We start from the raw sequence: 18,825 nt of genomic DNA, 5'->3' as shown, positions 1-18,825 counted from the left end.
GCTTACTCATAGCTGTAAATCCATCTATATTAGGATGGAGGATGCCTTGTATGCCAGACACAGGTCACCTCTTTGCAGTCTGTAGGATTCCAAGTGGAGTGACATGGCTATGAGTCGGTCCATGTAGGATATTTTGTTTAGGCCTTGTATCCTTTTAGTAAGATATGTTTGTGGGCATTCCAGTTGTTACATGTGTCTGGACAGATACATGCCAAGGGGGGCGTTATATTCAGTGATTGATTTAATTAGGGCTGAGTAAAGGGAGTCAATGACATCCCTAAATCTAGACACAATCCATTTGTTTGTAAGCTGTGCAGTATAGAAGGACATTCTTGCACCAATGGACACATGTTGGTCAAACGTTAGGTCTTTGTTCACGTAAGTTCCCAAATCTTGAACAAGTGGATCAACTGTTAGGGATGTATTAGTTCCCTGGGGTAGATGACTTCCCAAAGGATGCAGTGGTACTATTTTGGCATTTAGTTTTAGTCTATGATTTTGGCACCGATTGATTAGTTAGGACAAAACTTCCGGTAGGATGGCTAAGTTTTCTGGGGATTCAATGACTGCTCCTAGCTTGCAGTCATCTGCAGACTTAGTAAGCCAGAGCCATTTGTTACTGGCTTTTCTTCAGTAAAGTAGATGCCAAACAGGAGAGGTCCCAATACAGAACCCTGGGGGGATTCCACTGGTGACTGGTCTCTTTGTGGAGATAGCTTCCCCTATTTTGATTTTCTGCATCCTATCTGTGAGCCTATCAGCAATCCAGCAGGTGACATAGGTGTTTACTCCCAGTTTATTTAGCTTTTTTTTACTATGCCTGAATGAGGAATTGTGTCAAAACCTTTGGCCAGGTTGAGGTATGCAGTTTGTGGTGTGTATTGTTTTGCCTTCTTCCATTTCTTTAGTGACCTTTTCAACTTGACCATTTTATGATGTCATCTCTGCCAGGGTTTATCCACTGACAGGCAATCACCTGTTCAGGACAGTAGCTGGACAGATAGTCATATTGACCTGAGCAGAGGAGGGTCATGGAGTACAAGATGATATATTGCTGTTGAGTCCAAAAAAGCTGAAATAAGAAAATAATTTAGAACCCAGATTCTGCTATGCATTGGTGGCATTGTGTCTAGATTAGGAACATAGGAACAATAGTAGGGAAGTGATGGTTAGCTATAAGTTGTGGCTGCACTGTTCTTTACTACTTAGATGGTTCTCCAGCTCTTTTCACTAACCAGACAACTAGTACTTCTTAAAAGAAAAATGTAATAATGTATGCTAATGCATTTGGAGTTTTTGAAGACTAGTAATATTCTCCAAGGACTGTCTTAGTTAACCAGCAGAAGGAGTTTATACAAGCCCTGTGTGCTGAATGTGACATTGTAGCTGGTTCCTATATTATGGAAATTGGGTAACACATATCATAGAGAGAGGCCATGACAGGAGAGGCCTGAAGGAGCCTGTTGCCCACTTCTAGAGTAGGAGAGCAGAGAGAGGCTAGTTAGTATTATTGCTTCAGGCAGTGTGCCTGGCATGAGAAAGAAAAAGAAAATTAATTCAGAGACAGATTAGATTTACATACATACATACATACATACAAATGTTTCAAGCATGGGCATTAATGCCATTCTAGCTTGCCAATATACCAAAACATTTGTTCCCATAATAAATGCCCAGGATATTCTTAAAAATATCTAAACCAGTACTTGCTTTAATGTAATTTGGTAGTCTGTTCCAAGCATCAGCTACTCTGTCAGAGAACCAATTAGTACACTTCTCATTCCTATAGAATATTCGACATAGGTTGTCTGATGATTCTCTAGCACTTTTTGTTAACCCCAAAGATTCCCAGAGGTAGTTGTCTATAAATGCCCTATATACCTGAATAAGATCTTCTCTTAAATATCTGTAAGAGACACTGTACAAGTTCAGATATTTTAGTCTTGCATAATAACTTAAATTTTCACATGTATGGATGCCCTCGGTATATTTCCGCTGTACTCTTTCCAGTTTACTAAGGCTTGTTTTCCTATAGGGTTTCCATATTGTTATTCGATACTCAAGTTTGGGTCTAATGTATCTAACAAACAATGACTTCATTATGTTTGATTTCCTAGACTTTATACATCTTTTTATATAACCTATAGATGTTATGTGATCCTATCTCGCCTACATTCTGAATGATGGGTTCGGAGTCGATCCCTCGGCTCCGACTCGGCACGCTTATGCCAAAGAGCGAAGTCTCTTATTGGCTGAGCTTACTATATCCCAGGATGCACCACTACCAGTCCCCCAGATCTCGTTTGCCGCTTCCCTGCGAAGACGTGGTCTCGAGCTGGCTGGGCTGAGTAGTTTTTATTAACTAACTTTTCTGTCAGTTTTTTGCTGTTTTTGCTCTCAAAAGCTGTTTTAACGGCTATCGCTAACTTTGTGTACGATTTGGATTGAAAATTGTAAAATTGTTGTGTGTGATTGGGTTGAGTTTGTTTTCGGCCCCCCTCCATCCAGGGCCTTCCCGGACTGTCAACCTTTAATTACTTACAGGATCTCTAGTAATTTTTATAGTTGGTTAGAGTTCCCTGTTCTCTTTTTACAGGAAGTGTTTGCATTAAGCTATTACTGTAAGCTATCATCAGTAAGAATTTAGTGGTTTACTTTCCTGTCAGTGACTAAAATTGTGTAACATCATGTCTCAAACCCCTAGGCCTTCGGGCTTTAAAAAATGTTCGAAATGTGGTTTTAAGATGTCTGTTACTGATGATCATTTGCTCTGTGTATATTGTCTAGGGGCAAAGCACTTGCAGGAGTCATGCAGCGTATGTCACGCTTTTTCCTCAAGGGTCCTGCAGGAGAGGAAAAATAAATTGATTCTTAAGGGGTTAATTAAACCCTCTTTTGAAGAAGCCTTGGCATCCTCTCCGGCTCCGGCCAAAAAGAAAAGGGCTTCGGTTCCGACCAGTCCGTCGGATCCGACTGCCAAGAGACCTAGGCAGGCCTCTCCTTCGGCTCCAAAGACTTCGGAGCCGAGGTTGGAACGGTCTGCCTCGATGCCACCAGTATCGACTCCTCTGGCTTCGGAGCCGATGGCTAGGGCATCGAGAGGCGGGTCACCTTCGGCTCCACTGCTCTCGGAGCCGACAAGGGTCGCCCGCTCAGACACTTCCTCCTCGGCGCCGAAGTCTACCTCGGCACCGATGGAATCTGCTGTGAGTATTCCCTCGGCGCCGATACTCATCGAGTCGCCTCGGAGCCGGTCCCCTAGCCCTTTGGGGCCGATGGAGAGGCCTTCTCGAACCCGTTCTGTTTCCTCTCGGTCTTTGAGGATGTCGGATTCTGATATAGACAGGGTGCTCCAAAGACTGTTCCAGTCCCCAGTCTTCCAAAATTTGTTTCGGTTCCGACCCAGCTGGTTTGAGCCGATGACCTTGGCCCACCCGTTGCCATTCCTCCTCCGACCACTGGCTCCGTGGAGCAGGTGCTGTTGGAGCCGGTGGAGATCTCGGGTCGGCTCCGACCCTTACTCCAACCCGGGCCTTCGGTCCGAGTTTAGTACGCGGACTTCTTCGGCTGGACCCGGGGTGATGTTTGGGACCTATGCTTTCGGTTCCGAACCTCCCCTCGGTGCTTGCTGCGGGACTTCCGTCGGCTATCACGGCTCGAGTCCGGACACTCCCAGGATTCTGGGGTCCGGCTTTCAGGGCCATGAGGAGTGCCTTGGCCAAGTCCTCTTCGGCCATCTCTCCGGTTTACCAGCACCTTCCTGGGCGTGGAGACTGGGTCTTTGGCAGTTCCCTGTCCGTAGCCAGCGGAGCCCGAGGCCTGAGGTTACCCCAGTGGGGTTCCCCTCCTCCTGAGGGTTCTTGAGTTGTCTTCAGAGGAACCCCCAAGGAAGAGATCGTGCAAGAGGAAGCACGTGGACTCCCCCGAGTCTATTACATCGGACACTGATATGAATGATGCGGAGGGGTCCCCGAAGTCGTCCTCGGATGATGTCTCATTTGCAGACATCTTAGAGATCCTCAAACAACGAGGTGGCTGGATATCCAAACCCCCCTCTGCTGACGAATCAGTGCTCCTCAAGGCCTTTGGGGCTCAGCCCTCCGCCTCCTGGGTGTCTCCGCCCTTTGACGAGCTTCTGGATTTAGTTTGTCGAAGGGCGTGGGAACATCCAGATACCGTGGAACCAGTCCCTTCTCGTCCAAATAAATTTTTATCTGCTCCCCCTGAGAAGGAGTTCCTTACTAAAGGCGTGGCTGTAGATGCCATGGTGGTGGCATCTGCTACACAACAGGACGTGGCAGAGGCTTCAACGTCCATCCATCCTCCTAATAAGGAGTCTAGGAGTATGGATAGGTACGGGAAGCGCACCCTGACTTCAGCGGCCTTTACCTTAAGGTCTCTGAATTATTTGGCACATTTTACCAGGCTTCAGAGGGATCTGGTCAAGGAGTTGTCAGATTCCCTCTCGGGTAACCTACCTGAGCAGCTAGCCCAGTCCGTTAGCTCTCAGTTGGCTATCCTTACGTCAATTTCTAACTCGTCCATGAGGCTCATTTCCTATGCGGCCGAAGGCGGGTAGAGCGGCAGGCACAGGCGTGGCTCTACGGAGACAAGCCTGGCTCCGCTTGTGTCAGTTCTTGGAGGCCTTCAAGTCTTCCTTCACGACGCCTCCCTTTGATGGGTCCTCATTGTTTGGACCCAAGGTGAAAGACACCCTTACCGCTGTGAGCAAGAGGGAAAAACGTTATCTGCCGTAGGTGCCCGTTATTCCACTCCCTTTCGGCCTTACCCCAAGGCTAAAGGAGGGGAAAATGTGGTTCGAAAATCTCGCAAGTTTTTCTCCCAACAGCAGGAAGATTCCCGTCCAGAGGCAGAGGGCGGGAAATTTTTCAGGGAGACGCCGTCCCAGAGGCGGCAGAGGGCCCGCAATTCTGGAGACCGCGAGTCCTTTCGTGGCTCTTCAGCCTCCCACACGTCATGAGGGATTGCCCGGCTGTGCTGCTCCGGAGCCAGTCGGGTGTCGTTTGCCAAGCACCTAAATGCCTGGGAGTCAATCACTCAGGACAGATGGGTGCTCGGATCATTGCCGGAGGTTACACCATCCCATTCAAATACTCACCCCCACCGTCCAAGAGAATCCCGGACCCACCACCCAGTCAAAGGGAAATAGCAGCCGCAGAAGCTTTAAAGCTGCTAGAAAAGGAGTCATCCAACCGGTCCCCACAGACCAGATCGGATCAGGAAATTACTCCAGGTTCTTTTAGTGCCAAAAAAGACAGGGGACCTGAGACCAATATTGGATCTCAGCAGACTGAACCAATCCGTCACGAAATCCAAATTCCGAATGGTCACGTTACAATCCATTCTCCCGTTGTTGGAGAAGGATGTTTGGATGTGCTCCATAGACCTCAAGGACGCCTATTATCACATACCGATACATCAGGCGTCCAGAAGGTATCTGCGCTTCAGCCTGGGAGTCAGTCATTACCAATTTTGTGCTCTGCCCTTTGGTCTCACCACAGCCCCAGGGTGTTCACCAAGTGTTTGGCAGTAGTGACGGCTCACCTGAGAAGTCTTGGATTCCAAGTGTTTCCCTATCTCGACGACTGGCTCCTGACTGCCACCACCAGGCATCTACTAATGGACAACCTCAAAGCCACCATCTCCTGGGTGTTTCCCTAGGGATTACATTCAATTGGTCAAAGTCTGTCTTGCTGCCCTCTCAACGCATAAAGTTTATAGGAGCAGAGATAGACTCAAGATTGATGCGTCTTTCTTCCTGCCGAAAGGATCCGAACTTTACAGGGCCAAGTTCAAGCTCTAATCTCGAGATCCAAAGCCCCAGCCAGGATGGTCCTACAGGTTTTAGGCTCAATGTCTGCCACGGTTCTTTTAGTTCCTCTAGCAAGATTACACATGAGGATTCTTCAGTGGCTCTTGTCAACTCAATGGTCCTTTCAGGATCTTCCCTCAATCATCACATCATGATTACGGAAATATGCAAAGGGACCTTCGCTGGTGGCTTCAGACATCCAACTTGGATCAGGAAAACCCTTTGTTCTCCCTCCAGTGGTTACCCTGACGACAGATGCCTCCCAGATAGGGTGGGGGGGGCATTGTCTGGGCAGGCTAGTTCAGGGCTCCTGGCTTCCGGACGAAGCTCTTCTCCACATCAACGTGTTGGAGATGAGGGCTGTACTTCTATCCCTACAGGCCTTACTCAAGTTTCTTCCTCAGGGCATCATCGCCATCCACACAGACAACATGTCGGTGGTTTGGTATCTGAACAAACAAGGAGGGACCAGATCGTATCCCCTTTGCAGAGAGGCCATGAGAGTGTGGGAATGGGCTGTAGCTACCAACCGCTTCTTGGTAGCGAACCACATCCCGGGAAAGTCAAATGTATTGGCGGACAAATTAAGCAGGACAATTCTCTCTCCTCACGAATGGTCTCTAAACCGCACAGTAGCAGCCCAGGTTTTCAAGAGATGGGGGACTCCGTGCTGCGACCTATTTGCGACTCCACAAAACACCAAGTGCCAAAGGTTCTTCTCTTTGATTCCACATCAGGAAGTACCAGCCATGGATGCTCTAGCACAACCTTGGCCAACAGGGCTTCTTTATGCCTTTCCTCCAATTCCACTCCTTCCCAAAGTTATTCAAAGAGCTTCTCAGCGGGGGTCTTCAATGATTCGGATTGCCCCATACTGGCCTCGTCAGATATGGTTTCCATACCTGAAAAGCATGCAGTGGACGATCCGTGGACCTTAGACCTGATCCCGGATTTGCTAATCCATCAGTCGGGACATTGGCATCAGTCCCTTCAATCTCTGAAATTGACAGCTTGGCTCCTCCACTTCCAACCTTAGTTAGAAGACACACACTAGACCCGGAAGTTGTTCACATTTTATCTTCGGCCCACAAACCCACCACTAACAAATTGTATCTCAGTAAGTGGAAGAGGTTTGCTATCTGGGCTCAACTCAAGGGCTTAGACCCTATCACTGCTCCTGTCCCAGAGGTTTTGAAATTCTTAACATCCCTGTTTAATCAGGGATCTTCTGTATCAACTATTAAAGTCCAACTAGCGGCTATCTCTAAATTCCATGAATCCACGGATCCTCCTTTGATGAGCAGCAGACTATGCAAAACGTTCATTAAAGGTGCGAGTCTGTTAAGACCACCAGTTTTTCATCCTGCACCTCCGTGGGATCTTGATTTGGTGCTTCGCGCATTAACATCTCCCCTTTTGAACCGGCTGCTACATGCGAATTAAAATATCTGTCTTGGAAAACGGCATTCTTAGTGGCTATTACTTCGGCAAGAAGAGTCTCAGAGCTTCAAGCCCTGTCTATTAAACCACCGTACTTGATTTTCCACAAGGATAGAGTTTCACTTAGGCCTAATCCATCCTTTGTCCCAAAGGTCTGTTCTAGTTTCTGTCTTCAACAATCTCTAGAGCTACCAGTTTTCTTTCCAAAATTCTCTAATGAAGCAGAATACACTCTCCATAAATTGGATGTTCACAGGCAATTACGCTTCTATTTAGACAGGACTCAGCAACTTCGTAAGTCAGACCAGTTGTTTGTGTCCTTCTCAGATAATAAATTGGGTCAAACCATCACAAAAGCTACAATCTCAAAATGGATCAGAGATTGCATAACTCAGGCCTATTCATCTTCGAATAAACAACTTACATCGTCTATCAAAGCTCATTCTACCAGAGCTATGGCTACTTCTATAGCCTTTCATTCCAAGCTCGCTATATCGGAAATTTGTGCTGTGGCTACTTGGTCCAACCCGCACTTTCATTTCCCACTACAAATTGGATGTGGCATCTAAAGGACGAGCATCATTTGGTTCCACGGTACTCAGGAGTGTTTTCCAGTGAGCCACCCAGGATTCAGGTGCTAGGGACGCTGTCCCATCATTCAGAATGTAGGCGAGATAGGATCACATAACATCTTTTAGTTATGTACTCACCATAACTTCAGATGTTTGGGATCCATCTCGCCATTCCTGATACCCACCCTCCTTCCCCCTGCCTTGCAGATCAGAAGAGATTGAACGGTTTTGAGTTCAACTGTTTTTTATCTTGTTTCATCTGACGATGTTATATAAGCAGGGTATGCGTGTGTGCATGTATGCGGACAAACTAGATCTGGGGGACTGGTAGTGGTGCATCCTGGGATATAGTAAGCTCAGCCAATAAGAGACTTCGCTCTTTGGCATAAGCGTGCCGAGTCGGAGCCGAGGGATCGGCTCCGAACCCATCATTCAGAATGTAGGCGAGATGGATCCCAAACATCTGAAGTTATGGTGAGTACATAACTAAAAGTTCTATAACTATCATTAGCCAATTGGTTGATATGATTAGAAAAACTCAGAGTTGAATCTACCCATATGCCCAGGTCCTTAAATGAGTCTACAGATGTTCATCGTGTTTCACTGCTGCAGTCATTACACTTGGGTTATCCTGCCATCAGGCGGTCCCGCAGTCGGCCAGAGTTCAAAAGTCTTGGTTCGGCGTCGGTTGCTGTCGCTTCTTCCCTGATGTCAGTGCGCCAGGGGTATATAAGATGAAGCCGACGCCATTTTCTTCAGTCTTTCTTGCCGCGTGGTGCCCGAAGCAAAAGCAGTTCACAGGTGCCGGTCGGCTGACTCCTGAGATTTTCAATTCGAATTTCAGAACCGAAGTCTTCAATAAAGCTAAGTACCCCGTTGGGGAAACATTTTCTTGCCTCAGACCGATGTCTGTAAAAGTTAATAATTGTATTTCTTGTGGGAAGCAAATACCTCATAAGGATTTTCATTCTTACTGTATTCCATGCCTAGGCCCAGACCATGATGTCACTAGTTGTCGGTTTTGTGCTAGATTTAACAAGCGCACTGTTAAACGTCGGTTTGACTTTGCTCGCCATTACTTTGGCCGAAGGTTCAATTATACCATGCCGTCAGAACAAACGACGACCGGAATACACAAAAAATGCAAAGACAAGGATAAGGACAGGCATCCGAGGCCCAAAACTGACAATGAAGCCTCTTCTAGGCCAGTCGCCGGTTCGCCGGTTCTCAGTGAGGTGCTTTTGCAGCCCCTGACACCTGCTACCTCAGAGCCACAAGCTGTCTCCAACTCCCACGTGGAGATGTCTAGGCCTCTGGAAACTCAAGGTATTGGGCCTACGGAAACTAACCCCTCAGATGGGTCCGGAGCCGCTGAGCAGGCATCGGCTTCTGAGGGTGTTTTCATACCTTCACAACTTACCATTAAATCTACAGCCAAGTCTAAAACTCCATTAAAGACAAAGAAGCAAGTACAGTATTCACCTGGACAGGCCTCCATGCCTAAAAAACAGGTGCTTAAAATGGCCGAAGACTTAATTACTCTGATCAGGGGTTCCCATCCCTCTCCAGATAAAAGGCCTAGGCAGGATACACACTATGATTCCTTTGACCAGGTTTCCATTTCTTCTGATTCCTCTTCAGACCAGGGATACTCTTTACCCCTCTATGAGGACTCTGATGCTGAAGAATCAATTCCTTCAGCCTCTCCTCCTGAGGATTACTCATTTGGGGAAACTTTACATACCATGAGGGAGCATTTCCATTGGGAAGGCCAGGATTACTCAGAATCTAAGAAAAGGCTCAGAGACTTTCTTTTTTTGCCTCAGCACAGACCCCTTGCTATTCCACCAGTGTTAGATATTGCGGATGATGTGTTCTCTTAATCCAGTTTAAATCCTGATTCTTTGCCCCCTGCTCCAGTCAAGTACTACAGAGTCCCTGACTCTCACAAATTTCTTTATAAAAACCCTGTTGCTGACCCAGAAACTATTTCCCAGGGTCCCAAAGGGGTAAAGGCTTCCACAGCTAAAAATCCAGTTCCCTCTGACAGGGATTCTAGAGCATTAGACAGATGGGGGAAGAAAGTTTACACTTCTGCAACTTTAGCAGTGAGGGCTTTAAATTGCCAGTTTCACATGCTTAAATACCAACAATATTTAATGTCTCTGTTAAAACAGAAAATGCTTACAAGTTCAGAACATCCTGACTATAAGGAAATGCAGGATTTATTGCATGCAGCTGAACAAGTGGGAAAACATACTCTGCAATGTGGTTTTGATTCATTAGAGGCTTCTTGTAGAGCAGCGGTTACAGGATCTGTGATACGAAGGCATGCTTGGTTAAAAGAACAAGGTTTACCTGATCATGTTAAGGCAAAATTATTGGATGCTCCTTTACAGCAGGATATTTTATTTGGTGTTAAGGCAGAAGAGGTATTAAAGAAAATGGAGGATAAGGCAAAATCTATGCAAACAGTGAAGGATTTCTTACAGGTACAGCCACCTCAATTTAGCAGAAATTGGCCCTCCAAAAATTGGTCCTTTCCAGTGTCAGACAGACCACAAAGAGGCAGACACAGACGCACAAGAGGCAGATCTCAGCCCCAAGGCTCTTATAGACCACGACAGTGGGGTGCTTCAACCCCAAAAGGAGGGGAAGACAAGTCACAACCTTATAGGAAACAGTCCCAATGGCTTCCCCCTTCAAATGCCAAGCACTTACCTTTTGGAAGCTCCCTTAGGGGGGAAAATAGCACTTTTTTTTCACAAAATTGGCATACAATCACCCAAGACAAATGAGTTCTGAATATTGTGTCTCAAGGTTACAGGTTCCACTTTCACACTCTACCAAGTCTAAAATGAATGCCAGACCTGCCACCAAATCAATGGGCAGAGGCACAAAAACAAATTACAGCCCTCATGGATGTGAGAGCTATTCAAAAAGTGTCACAACAGGAACAAGGACAAGGATTTTACTCAAGACTTTTCCTGGTCCCCAGAATGGACAAAGCCTGGAGACCCATACTGGACCTTTCTACTCTAAATACTTACCTGGATGTTCCGAAATTCAAAATGTTGACTCTTCAGCAGCTTCTTCCCATGCTGGGCAAGAAGGCTTGGCTTGTTACTTTGGACCTCAAAGAGGCATACCTGCATGTCCCTATCAGAAAAAATTGCAGAAGATACCTCAGATTCATAGCTGGTTCAATGCATTACCAATTCTCTGCACTGCCCTTTGGCCTATCTACTGCGCCCAGGGTCTTCACAAAATGCCTGGCACCAGTAATTGCATTTTGCAGACAAAAAGGAATTCATATATATCCATACTTGGACGTCTGCCTTATTCAAGCAGAGAGCAAGGACATTCTTCTACAGCATCTGGCGTTTGTAAAAAGATTGCTAATTTGCCTGGGGTACACAGTAAATGAAAAGAAGTCAAAACTAGTGCCCTCACAAGAGATAATATTTCTGGGTGCCAGCTTAAATACAATGGCCCAGATGGCTTATCTCATGCCAGACAAGCAAAGACAACTGACTCAGTACTTTCAATTGATGGCAACAAAAACCCAACTCCCTGCAAGAAAAATTCTGCAGGCCTTGGGGTTCATGGCATCCTGCATACTTCTAATACCATATGCCAGACTGCATATGAGGAAATTACAATGGTACCTAAAAAGTGTTTGGACTCAATACTGTCACAGTTTGGAAGCAGTAATACCACTTATTCCCTGCCTACAACAGGAGTTTCGATGGTGGGCACAGGCATGTCACCTCAACAAGGGACAGCCTTTCACTCTACCCACAGCCAGGCAGACACTAACAACAGATGCTTCGGATTACGCCTGGGGAGCACACATGACAGGAAAATGTATTTAGGGCAAGTGGGCCGCAGACCAAATGCATCTTCACATCAATCAAAAAGAGATGCTAGCTGTACAAAATGCCCTAACAGCTTTCAAGGACCTTCTGCATCCAGGACAACTACTACTAAAGACAGACAACACCACAGTTATGTGGTACATAAACAAGCAATGGGGCACTCATTCTTATCCCCTCTGCAGGCAAGCCATGACCTTGTGGAACACAGCTCTAACCTATCAAGTTCATCTGCAAGTACAATTCCTGCCAGGAAAGAAAAATACTCTGGCAGACGACTTAAGCAGAAACATCATGGATCCTCACGAGTGGAAATTAAATCCACAAGTATTCTGCATGATAACACAAACATGGGGAAGCCCAGACATAGATCTTTTTGCCTCCCCAATGAATTGCCAACTACAGAATTTCTGCACAAGGACTTACCACACACAAGCATGGAAAGTGGATGCTCTCTTGTTCAGCTGGAAAAGCCTAAAAGTTTATGCCTTCCCACCACTGCCTCTCCTTTCAAAGGTACTCCTAAAAGCCAGACAAGAAAAGCCCAAAATGATCCTGATTGCCCCAGACTGGCCACGCCAGCACTGGTACCCACTGTTAAAGAACTTAGCTCAAGGCCCACCATGGATTTTACCTAAAATTCTGCATCTTCTGACTCAACAAAACAACCAGATCCTGCACAGCCATCTCAAAACCTTAAACCTGGCTGCATGACAGATTCCTTAGTCAAGCAGACAGCACCTCTCTCTAAAGCTGTTATGGATGTCATTTTGGAAGCCAGGAGGCCTAGCACCAGGAAATCCTATTCAGAAAAGTGGAAGAGATTCTGTGCCTGGAACCATGCTCAAAGCTTTGACCCTCTTGCCCCAAATATTCCTCAGATATTACAATACTTAACTGAGATGCTGGACAAAGGCCTATCCTTTTCATCCATTAAGATCCACGCCTCTGCCATCTTGGCTCATTACAACACAGATCCTCCTATTTTCTCTCATCCATTTCTAAAACAGTACCTCAGAGGGGCTAAAAACATAAGACCGCCCCGGAGAGCACCAACACCAACTTGGGACCTCAATTTTGTCTTGGAAAAACTAACTTTACCTCCTTTTGAGCCAGTCAATTCAGCAGAATTAAAATATGTGTCATGGAAAACTGCTCTACTTCTGGCAATAACCTCAGCTCGAAGCGTCTCAGAGTTACAGGCTCTAATGGCAGTGGAGCCTTTCATCATTTTTCACCAAGACAGGGTTTCTTTAAGAACAAACCCTTCATTTATGCCAAAGGTGGTCTCCAGTGTGGCTCTTAACCAAACTATTCACTTGCCAACTTTTTATCCAAACTCCCAGAATAAAGGGGAGAGACTTCTGCATTCTTTGGACATACACAGACAGCTACGTTTCTACTTGGACAAAACAAAAGCTTTCAGGAAAACTGAGTAATTGTTTGTAGCATATGCTGCAGGATCACAGGGAAAGGCTATTTCAAAGTAGATAGGACACTGTATCCATTTCTGCTACACACAGCATGGGAAAACTGTACCTAGCAACATTAGGCCACATAATACCAGGGCAACAGCCACTTCAACTGTCTACCTTAGAGGAGTACCTACCAAAGATATCATGGAAGCTGCAACTTGGAGTGAGTTCAGTGCACACCTTTACCAAACATTATCACTTGCCTCTTTATTCTAAATCCAGAGCTGGCTTTGCCACTGCAGTGCTGCAGGGCCTCATAGCCACCCCAAATCCTCTATAGAACCAGCCACCCTACCTCAGCTTTGGGATTCAACCCAAGTGTAATGACTGCAGCAGTGAAACACGAACATAGTACAGTTTTGTACCTACCATAAATGTAGATGTTCGAGTGTATTCACTGCTACAGTCCAGGTTACCCTCCCTCCATCCCCTCTTTCTTAGCTGGGACTTATCTATACCTTTCTACCCTATACTACCTATGTAGTGTATTTGCTGGTAACTGAAGGTTTTGGTTTTACTTTTTATGTATGTTTTATTAGCAATATGTATTGCCTACCTATTTGGGGGCACCTGACATCTGGGGAAAGAAAAACTGAAGAAAATGGCGTCAGATGCATCTTATATACCCCTGGCGCACTGACGTCAGGGAAGAAGCGACAGCAACCAACGCCGGACCAAGACTTTGGAATTCTGGCTGACTGTGGGACCGCCTGATGGCAGGATAACCCAAGTGTAATGACTGCAGCAGTGAATACACTCGAACATCTACATTTATGGTAGGTACAAAACTGTACTTTTCATTCACTGTGTGCTGCATTAAATATTCATCTTTCAGTTTATGTCTCCCAAATCTCATATATGGTTAGTTTTTGATGTATTTATCAGCATATTATCCTCCTGTGCCCAAATGGTCAATTTAGTCAAATTATTTTGCAGACATGCCTTATCTGTAACACTTGTAATCAGTTTACCCAATTTCAGGTCATCAGCATATAGACTGTAGAACACCTCAGATGAAAAAGTAAGGTCTGAAAGATACAATCTAAACAAATAAGGGCCTTGGACAGAGCCCTGTAGGACACCTTGACTGTAACCAAGGATTTCACCTGTCCAGTTGGTGTGTTATACTTGTCATGTCCTATCTGTAAGCCATGCAGCTGTCCATCTTATCTACAGTACATCAGTACCTAGTTGTACTAATTTATTGATCAGTGTTTTCTGTATGACCCTGTCAAATGCTGAAGTTAAATCTATATAAATCACATCACAGCAGAATATTTCATTCATAGCTGTTATTATATTGTTATAGAACATCATGTTACAGGTGGTAATAGATCCTTTTTCAACATATGCATGCTGATATATGGTTTCAAATCCCAACCTATCCAGTTCTGACAATAACTTAATTTAGACAAATAGAAACCCATCACATTAACATTACAGTATTTTCTTCCTGCATTTATATTTATTTTTTCTAATTTTTTAGGGAAATGTCTCACGTGCCAAGAAGAGGAATGCTGGAGAACAGATAAAGTACAAACTAGTTATAGTACCCCATGGAAATGATATTGCATCACTTTTTGAGCTGGACCCCACCACACTGCAGAAGAGTGACTCCTTTGTTCCTAGGTATGCTTGAATGAATATTAAAGAAACAATTATTCAGTTTTGCTGTGAGTTGCGACTGTTTCTTGTCTTACCTGGGCTAAGATACACATTAATCTATTCAGCTCTTTCTTAGCGGAATAAAGAAAGTAATACAAACACTCTCTTTTCTGTCACAACATATGCCAGAGGCAGAAGTCTACTACTGAGCACTCTGAACCTGAGTGGAAACATTAAAGTTTGGTGCCATATTCTCTTCTAAGAAGATCTGTTGCTGAATGTTTACTGCATTTGATCTTTGGTGATAAATCTGTTCAGTCAATCACCTTATCTATCCTCCAACATAAATCTTTACTGTTCCTGGACTGACTACTGCTATATATGGTCCCCTCTGCTTTGCTGCATATACTGAATCATTTCAAGATTCTCTGGTTTTCCATATCACTATGAATCACTAGATTCCTGATTAAGATAGCCAGCCATTGCATCTACTTTGACGCTGAGACACTGATCATTTCACGTTTCTTTATTCATGTAACCTAATTCATATTTACAGTTCGTTTTGTTGATGTCTGAGTCAACCGTTGTATCCATGTCTTGGTATGAGAACAGTTTCTTAGTTTCCTTAGTCCTTAATGTTGATGAAGTTTGGCTTTTCAAAATGTGTTATTCTCTCTCCTAATTAAAATGAAATGTGAAGTTGTTAAATCTCGACATTTATTCTCACTGATGGGTTCGGAGCCGATCCTCGGCAACCACACGGCCGATAGCACAGCTCAAAGTTTAGCAATAGCTCGAGACCAAGCCCCTTATCCCATGACGCACTGCTGGAATTACCTCAGATCTAGTTTGCTGCGGCATGGATCTCTTGGTTTCCAGCATTGCTCGAGACTGTTTTCTACAAATTAGCAAGTTTTACAAATTTTTTCTGATATTCTTATAGTTTTAGGTGTTAGTTAGAGTATTATTTACAGTGTTAGCCCCTTCCATATAATATTAGTTGTTCTGGCCATTTTTTTTTTTTTTGTGTTAGTGGCCTCTTCAGCTAGTTTTGGCTTTGGCCTTTAGTGGATTAGAGTAGTCTATTGTTAGTGATATATATATGTCTATTTAGTGTCGCCTCTTTGGACATTGTTTAAGTGTGTGTTAAACTTTTCTATTTCTTGTTAGTTGTGATAGAGTTGTGGATACAAACATTATGTCTGAAGGGAAAGAAAAACCTACCAAGTCTGGCTTCAAGAAATGTCCAGACTGTGGACAAAAGATGTCAGTCACTGATGGGCACGTTCAGTGTGTATATTGTTTGGGAGTGCACCTACAAGAATTTTGCAGCATTTGCCATTCTTTTTCATCTAGGGTATTGTTAGAAAGGAAGAGAAAATTGGTAGATTGAGGCTTGCTAAAGCACCCCTTTTCTGAAGCATTGAGTGACCAGGATGGTGCCAGCCAGTCCTCAAAATCTTCAAAATCCTCAGCAGATTCTAAGGGATCTAAGAAGGTTAAAATAATGGAGGATTCAGGGCCATCGGTTCCACTGGCCTCGGAACCGAGTGTCCCTTCCTGTCAGAGTCAGCTCACAGCCTTGGAGCCAGTCTCTGAGACTCCATCATCTCCTCTGCTTCAATCGGCACCATCTGTGCATTCATCGAAGTCTTCTGTCAGCCTCTCGGATCTGGATATGGACCGGTTGGTGCAGAAGATCTTATGGGCACCAGGCCTTGCCAAATTGTTGTCGGCTCCAACACCTCCGTCAGAGCTGAAGTCCATCACCCTGGACTTGACTGCTCCTCCTCCGAGCCATACCAGACCCTCAGAGCTGGAGGAGGCTGATCTGATGTTTGTTGATCCTGCAGAGCCGAGACCTGCTCTGGTATCTTCAGTTCCATCTGCTCAGACATCCTCGGCGCCGACCGGGGGCTCTAGGAGCCGACACTCTCCTGTCGGGTCCAGTGAGGATAGTCGTACTGACTTGTTGGTGCCGACTCTTCCTCTCGGGGCTTCGGCTCAGATGAGCTCGGTTCCTAACTCAGGCCCAGAGCCTATGGCTTCGGTGCAGGAGGATCTGATGATTCCTTTGGGTCTGTCTGCTCCTTCTCATTGGAGCTGTGGTGCTTTTGAAGCTATGAGGAGAGTCATGTCTCCAAGGACATCTTCAGCATCAGGCCCAGCTTCCTCCTTCCCTCAAGCACCTGTGCCTGCTTCTGTTTCCATTGGCCAACCCAAACGTAGAGACCATGAGCCTCAGGTAGCCCCACAGGGCACTCCTTGCTCTTCCGAGACCTCAACAGAGGCTCTCGCTGAGGAGGTTCCCAGGAAGAGGTTGTGTAAGAGGAGACACTTGGACTCCCCATAGGAGTCTTTGACATCTGACACTGACTTGGATGAGTCAGAAGGCTCCTTTCGACCCCCCTCTGAGGATATCTCCTTTGCGGAGATACTAGAGATCCTTAGGCAGAGGGGTGATTGGCAGTCCAAAAGCCCTAACGAGGATGAGTCAGTGCTTCTGAAGGCTTTCGGGTCTCAACCTTCCACCTCTTGGGTGTCTCCACCTTATGAGGAGCTCATGGATCTGATCTCTCGTAGGGTGTGGGAGTCGCCAGAGTCCATGGAACCTGTCCCTCGGAGGCCAAATAAGTTCGTCTCTGCCCCCTGTGGATAAACCTTTTTTGACTAAGGGAGTGCCTGTTGATGCCATGGTGGTGTCTGAAACTTCCTCATCTATCCATCCTCTTAACAGAGATTATAGGATCATGGATAGATATGGGAAATGCATGTTTAGTTCAGCGACTTTTTCTTTTCGATCACTGAACTATCTAACCCACTTCACCAGGCTCCAAAGAGATCTCCTGAAAGATCTAGGAGATACACTCCAGGGTACGGTAGCTGCAGGGGTTTCCGACAAAGTTACCAACCAGCTTGCTACTCTAAACTCGATTGTGAACTCATCCATGCATCTGATATCTTATGCAGCTGATGGGTAGAGTAGGGCCGCAAGTTCAGGCATTGCTCTGCATAGACATGCCTGAATGCATGTCTGTTCCTTCGCGGAGCCCTTCAAGTCTTCATTTATCAACACCCCATTTGATGGCTCATCCTTGTTTGAGCCCAAGGTCAAGGAAACTTTGACCAGGTGTGAGCAGGAAGAAAAGACCCTCTCTGCCGTCGGAGTCTGCTTTTCTACCCTACTCAGCCTTATCCTAAAGGCCCTAAGGGCAGAAAGATGTGGTTCCGAAAAGCCCAAGGAGCCCTTCAGGACACATGTGGTGATACCCCCTCTAGAGGCAGAGGATGGGGTTTAAAATGAAAGACGCCACCCACATGGCAGAGGGGGCCCACAACAGCAGGGTGACAGAGATCAATTCTCTGGTCAGCCCTACCAGCACTCCTGAAAGGAGGCCTGGCTGTCCTGCTCTGGATGCAGTCAGGGGTCACTTGTATTTATACCCAGAAGCCTGGTTAGACATAACATCCAATACCTGGGTACAAAGCATCATCTCCAGAGGGTATTTCATACCATTCTCTCCCCCCCCCCCTATTCCTATCAAGAGAATCCCGGATGTTCCACCCAGTTTCAGGGAACAAGCAACTATAGAGGTCCACAAGTTGCTAAAAAAAAGAGTCATCCAGCCAGTCCCAGCAGACTAAACAGTTTTCGGAACTTACTCAATATTCTTTTTGGTTCCAAAGAAAACAGGGGACTGGAGACCTATCTTGGACCTCAGCAGACTCCACCATTTTGTGAAAAAGAGACATTCCGAATGGTCATGCTTCAGTCCATACTTCCCTTTTTAGGGAAAGGCGATTGGATGTGCTCCATCGATCTCAAGGATGTGTACTACCACATAAAGATGGACAGACACTCAAGAGATCACCTGCGTTTCCGGCTGGGAGCCAATCACTATCAGTTTTGAGCGCTTCCCTTTGGTCTCACTACAACCCCCAGAGTGTTCACCAAATGCATGGCAGTGGTCACGGCTCACTTGAGGCATCTAGGATTCCAGGTGTTTCCATACCTAGATGATTGG

The 18,825-nt window shown here is 45.7% G+C and overlaps 1 protein-coding gene across 1 annotated transcript in view; it reads left to right on the top strand.

Annotated features, from left to right (window-relative positions):
• The window catches only part of ITPR3 (inositol 1,4,5-trisphosphate receptor type 3), a 2,403,054-nt gene that overhangs the window by 1,040,384 nt on the left and 1,343,845 nt on the right, over positions 1 to 18,825 (top strand). Inside the window, exon 11 of the mRNA XM_044076491.1 lies at positions 14,682 to 14,824. Within this exon, the coding sequence (XP_043932426.1) occupies positions 14,682 to 14,824 (143 nt within the window). The remainder of the gene's footprint in view (positions 1 to 14,681; positions 14,825 to 18,825) is intronic.

Source organism: Protopterus annectens, chromosome 7.part0 (assembly GCF_019279795.1).
Source record: "Protopterus annectens isolate FY-2018-M chromosome 7.part0, PAN1.0, whole genome shotgun sequence".
NCBI lineage: Eukaryota > Metazoa > Chordata > Ceratodontiformes > Protopteridae > Protopterus > Protopterus annectens.
Note: the sequence above shows the minus strand (reverse complement) of the source record. Positions and strands in the feature narration are given on the sequence as shown.